The sequence below is a fragment of the Pocillopora verrucosa genome, chromosome 8, assembly GCF_036669915.1.
Source record: "Pocillopora verrucosa isolate sample1 chromosome 8, ASM3666991v2, whole genome shotgun sequence".
Classification (NCBI taxonomy): Eukaryota; Metazoa; Cnidaria; class Anthozoa; order Scleractinia; family Pocilloporidae; genus Pocillopora; species Pocillopora verrucosa.
The window spans coordinates 10,686,712-10,696,579 of NC_089319.1; the positions used below are offsets into that span (position 1 = coordinate 10,686,712).

General features: G+C 36.3%; 1 protein-coding gene across 1 annotated transcript in view; it reads right to left on the reverse strand.

Moving 5' to 3' along the window:
- Nucleotides 1-1,941: 1,941 nt before the first annotated feature.
- LOC131776275 (ras-related protein Rab-18-B-like) overlaps nt 1,942-9,868 on the reverse strand; it is an 8,875-nt gene continuing 948 nt past the window's right edge. The window contains 11 exon segments of the mRNA XM_066171444.1: nt 1,942-2,418; nt 2,982-3,067; nt 3,761-3,849; nt 4,457-4,538; nt 6,291-6,339; nt 7,336-7,386; nt 7,985-8,059; nt 8,432-8,550; nt 9,009-9,081; nt 9,228-9,246; nt 9,248-9,287. Of these exon segments, the coding sequence (XP_066027541.1) occupies nt 6,331-6,339; nt 7,336-7,386; nt 7,985-8,059; nt 8,432-8,550; nt 9,009-9,081; nt 9,228-9,246; nt 9,248-9,287 (386 nt within the window). The 3' untranslated portion in view covers nt 1,942-2,418; nt 2,982-3,067; nt 3,761-3,849; nt 4,457-4,538; nt 6,291-6,330.

Sequence of the window (9,868 nt, forward strand, 5' to 3'; positions counted from 1 at the left end):
AACGCGGACGCTTTCATGAATAAACTCTTAGGTGTCCGAGAATAATCTTTCCCTTTTTCCTCGAGAGGTGAGCTTAGGATGCCTGTGAGCAAACTGACATTTTTCGTTTGTGACTGACTTCACGCTGAGGCAACTAAATCCTCAGCAGCCATGAATTTGTCGAGGACAGAACGTAATTCAACAGAAAACCAATACGCTTTCGCAGCTCCTCTACATCAATGCAGGGTTAATCTTCGGAATATTGCATGCGAGGTAAATCTTGTCTGGTTCGACCTCCTGCTTTTAGGTGAGATGCCAGCGCACAGTCATCGTTATCAGGCTTTTCCAAGATTCAGGTCACCCAGTCTTCTAGATTCTCTTAGTGTGGGCGTTCAGGTTATTATGAAAATTTGCAACGTCTACATACCCAGATCCGAGCTCCGTTTTATGTATAAAGGGGTAAGTTTCTAAAGAAACAGTGGTGCTGCGTCGGTGGGAGAGTATAGCAGGTAATTTAGTGTTAACAACTGGGTTGAAAACGTAAATTAGCCACCGTAAAGGGTAAAAAAGCTGACGTTTCGAGCGTTAGCCCTTCGTCAGAGCGACTGACGAAGGGCTAACGCTCGAAACGTCAGCTTTTTTACCCTTTACGGTGGCTAATTTACGTTTTCAACCCAGTTGTGAACACTAAATTATCCGTTTTATGTAGAATGACGAATGCACGATGATAATAATCTTTCGCACGATCCAGGTTACCGAGCTCACGGTGTACCTGACTCAGACTGCTGTAAGTAGTTGCCACATGAACATGGTCAAGTCCAAGCTTTTTTCAAAAAATATGGCCCGTGCACGATTATAGTAATCTCTTGCCTCCTTTAGGTGACCCTGGTTGTGGTGCACTCGACCCAGGTTACCGAGCTCTCCGGCGGTGCACCTGACAGAGGTTGCTGTAAGAAGTTGCCATATGAACATGATCAACTTGAAGTCCAAGCTTTTTCAAAAATATAGCCCGTGAACAATTATAATAATGTCTTGCCTTCGATAGGTTACCCTGGTTATGGTGTACCCGACTCAGGTTATTACAAGAAATGGCGACATCAACATGCTCCGGCCCGAGTTCTTTCAGCCTAATGGATAGTGCATAATTATATAATTGAACATTACCACTGGCTGAAACAAATTAAACAAGTTTAATGCCAGGTTGAAATAACTTCTTGCTGCTTCGAATTCAGAACGGCGATAGGAAAACTTGCCGAATACTCGAAAGTCATGAGGACAGTCTGATTAAAAACTCGCATTTGTTGACCTGAGAGATGATCTTTCGAGAAAAATGCTGTTCAAGGTTTGCAGCTAGAAGTCTCAAATGGGGAATGACATGACTGCCGTTTACAAGGGCATATAGCCCGTCGTTATCCTTTGAAAGGAAATATTTTCTCATATGCTTGCAGAGTTACTCTATGTGTGTTGTCTGTTCATTTAATTTTTTGTCCTATCGCCGCACTTACTAAGCGCCTTCCTTCCAATAAGCCTCCCTCTATTTGCCCGGAATTTTAAATAAGTGCACGGGCGCTTATATTCGAGGAAATACGGTGAGCTAATTAACCTATGGAAATCACAACAACTGGAAGCCATGAAGCACAAGATGAACTAGGTGACTTGCTCGTGCCAGTTTCATCTAGTTTCACTCAAACTGACATCAACAAATTTCCAAATAAAAAACAGGCCCAAGGAAGAAAAGAAAGGGTACCATTCTATCAAAATAAAAAAATTCTTTTGTGAAAGCGACTAGTACTGGCGGAAAGAAGTCGCCGTCAAACTAAACTTTGCCAGTCTTTTCAGTCTTAAATGTGTAGACACCCTTTGCATTTGCAACTTAACGCAAAACAAACACGATGAATGTTATCAATATATACTCACAGCTTCAAGAAACTTTTTAGTTAGAAATTCAGCAGGTGGATCGAGTCAGAAGAGTAGTGCAAACGTTCATTGCGCCGAGCGTGCTAATTTCTATTTGCTTGTCACATGCTTTTCGTCATCCTTGTTTTTAGACCGTAAATACAAAACAAGGCACACAGTTCCAGGAACCACCGTTTTATGCCTGTATACGTCTTGCCTGATTATAATGGGCAATGGATAAATGAGAAAGTTTTCAGGATACACTGTTTGAATACTATCTCTTGTTTACGTGCTCCCGTCTTCTACCCCTTCCCTTGTTACACAATTTTTACATTGATTGTGCTGGGATTATGTTCCTTTTCTTTTGACTAAGTATCTTGTTTGCTTCGCTGAGTTGAACCTACATTGTTTTTCAAGCAAAAATCATTTAAACGGAGTTTGGGGAGAGGATTCATGCAAAAGAAGCTCAGGAATACCGGCGGCTTGACTTTAGTCAGCTCCAACTACGGAATCCAGTACTGTTGGAAGTGTCTCAAAGGAACCCTGCAAAATATAAAAATAAAAATAAAAACTCTCAATTAATTGCTAAGGAGAATCACTTTGCTCACTGGTCAACCCCATGGTAGATTTGCAACCGTCCAAACACTCAGTGATGACAGGAGCTCATTAATAATGGGCTCTTGGTGATGATCAAAACCCGGTAAATAAATGTCGATTGTCGCTTATGTCATGTCAGTAAAAGGTAAGCGCGTAACATACAAATCAATTCCTATTGTGTCTATTTGTGACCTTCTTAACAATAAAAAAATAGTTAATGAAGGTAATGTATTTAGACCACGCCAAAAGGTCATACAGTGCGATGATTGTGCATCTAGCTCCTTGGCGGCATTTTTCTTGTTAGCTTGGAGGACCAGAGAACACACCGTTTCCCGGCTACCATTAGAGAACGAGTAGATTGGCGATGCTGTGTGCTTTATAATTTCATGACTATTGGGCGACATGACGGAAACCATCACGTGCAACTTCGCCCCAGGGTAAGATAGCGTTACGTGACATATCATGTAACGCGAGCTTATGAATGCCTTACTATGCATAGAAATTGTCACCTTGAATAGCAGTGTCTCTTGATGTACAATAAAGGAGCAGCACATTTCTCGGATGGAGTGCATTGCTAGCTGGGGACCGCCAAGGTCTAAAAATAGATCATAAATAAAGTTTGCAATACTCAAGATGAATCTGGCTTGTTACTTGTTTACCATTTACTTCCAGATATTTAGCTTAACTTGCTTTCCTTGGGTTAAAACTTCTGATTTCATCTCAATTTTTTTGAACACTTCTCATTTCTCTTTTCATACTTAATTTTCTTCTGGGTCAGAAAAATTCTGATTATTCACCAAATTTTCATGCTTCTTTGGGAGGAGGGAGTCTGGGGGGAGGTCAGTACTTTGAGATACATTTTAAAAAGGGGTACATTGCCTCAGGTGGGTGTTATGCAAATTAATCATCTTATAGTTGTATGTGACAGATTTTAACAATTAATAGCCAAATGGAAGGAGAAATGAGGAGACAGGGGGAGGGGGGGTCATCACGTAAATTTTTGATAAAGGAGGAGGGTCGCTTGCTATTTACATGGCTTGAAGAGGTTGGGGGGGGGGGGCTTTTAGAAATTTTTATCTCCAACATATTTTTCCCTCCTCCTTTGACAGAAATAAAGATGGGTCCCTCACTCATTTCAAAGAAAACAGGTGTGGCCAATTTTAAGTGCACTATGTGATTTCCCAGACAGCAGAGTTTTTATTTCTGGAAACCATTATGAGATTCTGGGTCATGTCCGAACAACAACTTTACCAAACGTTTAATAAAAACCCCAAATCTCATTTCTCACCTTATCAGAAGGCTTGATATCCCAGTGCTCTTTTTCCTTGAGCTGTTTAAATCCTGCTGCTGATAACACCTTTCTACACTCATTGACAACTGAAACAAAACATATCAGCTTTCCCATCAAAACAACTTTGTTTATAGAGAGTCAGGCTCTATCAGTTAATGAATGCAACATGCAGCTGTGGTGATTCTGCTGTCATTATCAGGTATTGAGTCTGTTTCCTTATGCACCCCAATTCATGCAGCTAGATGGTCAACTGGTATTGACGCATACAAGCTATGTTGCTTGTTTGTCATAGCACATCACTGTCATGGAACACTTTCATTTCACCACTTAACCTCTCACCTCACAAAGAATAGCAGTACAACAATGATAATATTGTGATCTTTAACTGATGGCTTGATTTTACCAATATTTTATATCAAGAGACAAATGATGAGATTTTCAGTGAATCCCTTGTTCCCCAAGGTTTGAATCACATTTGTCACTAAGATTGTTGTTGCTGTTTACCCTTGGACTGGATCATGTCTTGATATTGTAAGGAGGTTCATGTTGAAATGGCAGTTAAGTGTCTCAAAGTTGTGTATATACTGTAAAACTAATTCCTAATACATTTAAACACTGGTTTAAAAAGATGAAGAGACAGCAAACAAATTTAAGAAGTTCACCAGACTCTGAAGCTACAGGGATAAAACATACCATGGTAAGGCGAGGGACCATTGTTCACAAAATCAATGAACTTCCTTGCTGCAGATTTCATCACATCAAGTGAGGATGCCTACTACAAAACAAAAAGCACAAAACGTTTTTTGTTAAGAACTTCACTTTTTTACATCTGGAAGATACAAGATGAAATTTCCATTCAGGAAAGACACCCCATGAGAAATAACTACATGTACAACAATACTCTACATTTAGAAGAGTTGCAACAGTGTTACTACAATTTCCTCCAGAACTGAGACTGTGTCAACCCTTTCACTCCCACGAGTGACCAAGAGAGAATTTCTCCTTACAATATGAATACAATATCAAGCAGGTAGGTGATGAGAATAAAGAAGAATATAAATTATGGGATTATTTGTTGATCCAACACCAAATTCTCTGAACTAACATCATAAGAATTGTATGGCAGATAGTATGGAGAATTACTAATTAGATCTTGGGAGTGAAAGGGTTAACCCTTTTACACCTGAGAGGGACTAGTATCTGATTTCTCTTCATAATATATCACCCCTGAATCAAACATTAAATAAAGGTCAAAATAATAAAGAAAATAAGCAGTTAATACACCAACATATAGATATAAATAACCAACATATGCATACGGCTACTAATATAGAACAATTTTTTGATAGCATTGAAAGAACCAGGTGTTGTGTGATGATGCAGAAAGAAAGACTTGACTTCTTTTCTTGAGGACATGTGCACCATTTGTAACTTATGTTTAGACGTTTGCAATGGAAGTTTATCACTTTTTAATTGAATAGTTATAGATTAGTGAATATTTCAAATATCAGTTTTCTTGGAACTAATCAATATTAAATCACGATAAATAATAATGATAATAATAATAATAATAAATAAATAATGATAATGATAAATATAGCAGATCTTTTTTAATTTTATCATTGTGAGGAATATCAGGTAAAACTCGGCAGACTCTGTTGCGGATGAAGAGGTCATTCGTATTCTATTGTTACCCTCACTCAGCTCAACAGGACAACATAATGGCTTTGCTTCCATGGGAGGCAATAGCAATAAAAATGATCACTAGCTGAAGAAGCTCTTTATTGTTAAACAAATTCTCCTTGTCAGCACCCTATAAATTGTATATGGAACAATATGGAGAATATGCATACTGATGTTAAAGTGCAAGGGGTTAACTTCTGTCCTAAATCTCCACACAGCCAAAATCTAATCCAATTTTAAGAATTAATTGAAAAGAAAAATTAATAAATACATTAAGTTTTCACCACGCATCTTCGGTCTTAAAATATATTTAGCAAATTGACCTAAAATCTACATGCATTAAGTTACCATACATTAATATTACACACACACATATACACGAAAAAAAAAAATTATTGTATTCCAACTTATCATATGTTGCACATATTGAACTTATGTACATAATTAATATAATCCTAGTTTCTCTTTCTCGAAGGCAAAGCTCACATAATAAATTTATCACTCTTGATCCAGCATTGCAAAACACATCTCCTGGTCACAAGCTTGCGTTCTGCAAAGATCTCAAGCTGAAATTCATCCCTTGTGATTATGTTTGTTGTAGATATTGCAAGGAAAGTGATGAAAACTTAAATGTAAATGCATCCACGTGGAAGTTGAGACAGAAGTAGTATGAATGCATTGCTACTCTACAGTCTATAAGATTATAAAATGAATTTTGAAACACCAACTTAAAGTACATCTGTAAAATAATTGAAAGAAAATCTGTGTCTGTCATGAATGAAGGAAACTAAAACTCTCCCTCTCTCTCTCTGGAGAATTCACATTTTGGTCCAAATAAACTTACCAATTCATTGCTTTCCACTGCAGTTTCCTCACAAAGGTCATCAAATTTGCTGCAAAATGAAAGAAAATTATCAGAAACATCTCTGTGGGAACCAATCCACAAACCTTAATTTGTTCAACTCAATTTTTAGAGACCCTTGTCATGTTAATGCTAAGAGGACCACCAGTGTAAGTCTAAAAATGCAACTATACCATGTTACGCATTATTTAAAATCTGTTAATAATTATATTTTCCCCAACTTCCACTTGTGCATTCAAAACCTTTAAGTCAAAGTTAAAGTTGAAGGAAAAAATACAATTTAGGATCTTATAAAAAGGGGCATGACTCAAAATTAAAGTGCTACAATCAATCTTGAGCCAGAAGTAGTTGTTAATTTTTTTGGCATGATAAAGCTTCTGTAGCATTAATGTTCTTGTTACGATGGCTGCAATTGATGACGCTCTATTTGTTCGATGTTTATCAATATTTTTTAAATTTTTTCACTACAAACTAGCATAGACCACACATTTTGGATGATAACCTGTATGTAAAGAGAGCAAAAAGAGCAGTGACTTCCAATTTTAAGTCATGCCAGATTTCTGTGAGATGAACAAGTTGTGCATTTGCAGTTCATGGTTTTCCTCTTAAAAAACTACACTTCTTCTCTTGCCTCATTTGGTGACCTCAGACAAACAATTAACAGAAATAAATTTAAGCTCACTTCAGAGGATTGTGCAAAGCCATTTGCATATATTAATAAAATGCCCTGGGAATATGCAAATTATCAATCATAGTAAAAAGACCACCTTAGGCCCACCCCTTGCATGCTACACTAGACCGCTGTTAAGATTAGATCTAAAAACACCCCAAAAATAATCTTCTCAACTTTATTTTGTAAACTTTACTTTTTTATGATCACCCTTACCATATTAAATTTTGTAGAGCATGATGTAATAGCTCATAACCCATGATGGCTGGAAGCCAATGGGAGTTAAAAGGTTACAGCCTCTACGTCTTCCATAATATAACAATGTAAAACATTTTAATTGCCTAATTGTTTAAATACCTTCTCTACTAGTTCCTCAAAAGCAAGTTGAACCCCCTCTCTTGTTCTTGCACTACAAAAAAAAAGAAGCAAGATTTGTTCATCAAAAATAAAACTTAGATGACACAATGTACAATTATTTTGTTGAAAGGCAGGATACCATTTTAATCACCGGCTAGAAACTCATTAGCCCTTTAATTCCCAAAAATGATTAACATTTAACTTCTCCCTATAATCTCCATACATTATCCAGCAAACAGGTAATGAGAATACTCAAACTTATCAGGTAGAAGTTATAATTATGGTATGACACCAAATTCTCCCAACTAATTTACAAGGAAATGTGTAACAGCCAGAGGGGAGAATTAACAATTAGATCTTGGAAGTTATAGGGTTAAAAGAATCTCTTTACTACCTTTCTGTACAATTTTAACAACATACTCTAATTAAAATTATGGCTTTTTTTCATAAAAAGAATAAACATTTGAACATAAAATAACAACTTTTTAAAAATTTTTTTTGTCATTCTTCAAGTCCCTGAACAATTATTGTCTTCATAGTTGTTTCACCAAACCATCTTGTGCCATTACATAGGTGGCTGTTAAAAAAAAAAAACCATTTGATCCTTGATTCCAGGGGAACAAATATTTATAACTCAAGCTGACACTAAACTTGCTTCAATAAATAACATGGAATGTCTTCTTGCAAATTGTAATCCCTGTTTTCTATCAACTTCACAACCCTCCTAAAAAGCACAGTATGAAAATCTGAATTTCTAGTACATCAAACATGCACAAAACCTTACTGTATGCAATTACAGTTAATCCTGTACCAAGCAAATACATGTACCCACAAGAGATTTTTAAAGTTTAGGAATATTGGAAGATAGGAATATTAATCAAACACAACAGCCTAAGAAATGATGCTAAGTCTAAGTCTGATTGAAAAAACAAAAACAAAAAAAAGGTTTCATAACTTACAGTATAGACCACCAAGGTTAGTAAGATATTCATTTTATCTCTAGGTTCAAATTGAGGGAGAAGACTCCAGTTTTTAATAATAAAAATTGGGTAATAATAATCTGGTCTAATGTAAAAACAAATAGGTTTCACTGTACCTTGTCTATTTTGTTGCCAACAAGCATTTTTATGATGTCTTTTTTTGTTGAATACATTTCTTTTTCATTGAGCCATTCTTCCAATTTCTCAAACGTCTCTCTGCTGCTTGTATCATAAACTAAAGGGAAAAAAACAAGATTTTCTTGAACGTTATCATGAACAGTCTCATCCATATTTTTTCCCTATTATTGTGCTAACTTAAATAGAATAAGTACCCTCCTTCCAATAAGTGCCTGTCCTTTCCACCAGAATTTTAAATCAGTACCTGGGAACTTATCTGAGGAACTATGGTTTGTGCCATTGATGTTGTTAGCATAGGAAATCAGGGAAAACTTAATGCAAACTATTTCAGCATTTATTAATTTTCAGAGGTGATTTGACACCAACATAAATGTCAACTCACCACTGAAAGTTAAGAAATGCTTAAGTTTCTATTAGGCTGAAAACTACTGTGTATCAATATCAGTGCTGCAATTTTGTCACCTTCTCTCACGATACAAAATCAACAAGACAATTTTTTTTGAAGAGTGATGACAGCAAGTAATTAGGAGGTGAAAATCATTTTATTTCTAGTACCTAAAATAACTCCTTGTGCTCCCCTGTAGTAGCTGGGAGTCAGTGTTCTGAAATGTTCCTGCCCTGCTGTGTCCTAAAACAGAAAAGTGATGTTATAACCATTAAACTAACAAAAAAAATGATCAAATTAATTATAAAGTAATTCGACAGTAAACCTTAGCTGTCACTCAAGCATCATAAATTACAGTGGTGTCATCATCCATCAACAGCAGTTCTTACCCAAATTGCTAGTTTTGCTGTTTCCATCCACAGTCAAAGTTTTAACCTTGAAGTCAACACCTGCACAGAAAGGTTCATGTAAAAACAAAAACAAACAAAAAAACAGTACTATCACTAAAAACCAGAATGATATGAACCATTTTTTTCTTCAAAATAAGAACCCTGAAACAAAGACATCACTTGCCATGCAATAACAGAAATGGATCTTAGAACCCCCTAGAGTGACCAGTATTCTATTTCTCCTCACAATATCACCCCTGAATCACACATTAAGGTTATGAGAATAAAGGGAATGATCACCAAAAAAGAAACTCTTGATTCTTAGACAAATACTCCTTGTTAGCACCTTAGGAGATGTATAGAGAACAGTATGGAGAATATGCATACTGATGTTGGGTTGCCCAGGGTTAACTGGAAAACAATGGCTACATGATTTAAAGAATAATATCCACATTCAAAATCAGAGGAATTCTTCATATGTTATACAATAAATTATAAAGTATTTGTTTTTTCATAACAAAATACTGATGACCTGGTGCCATTGTTTCAAGCTAGACAGCACAATTTATCCCATAAATTGCTAACTGCTGGTGATAGCAATACAGGCTATGCTATTGATCAGATAGCAGGTCATTCAGTTG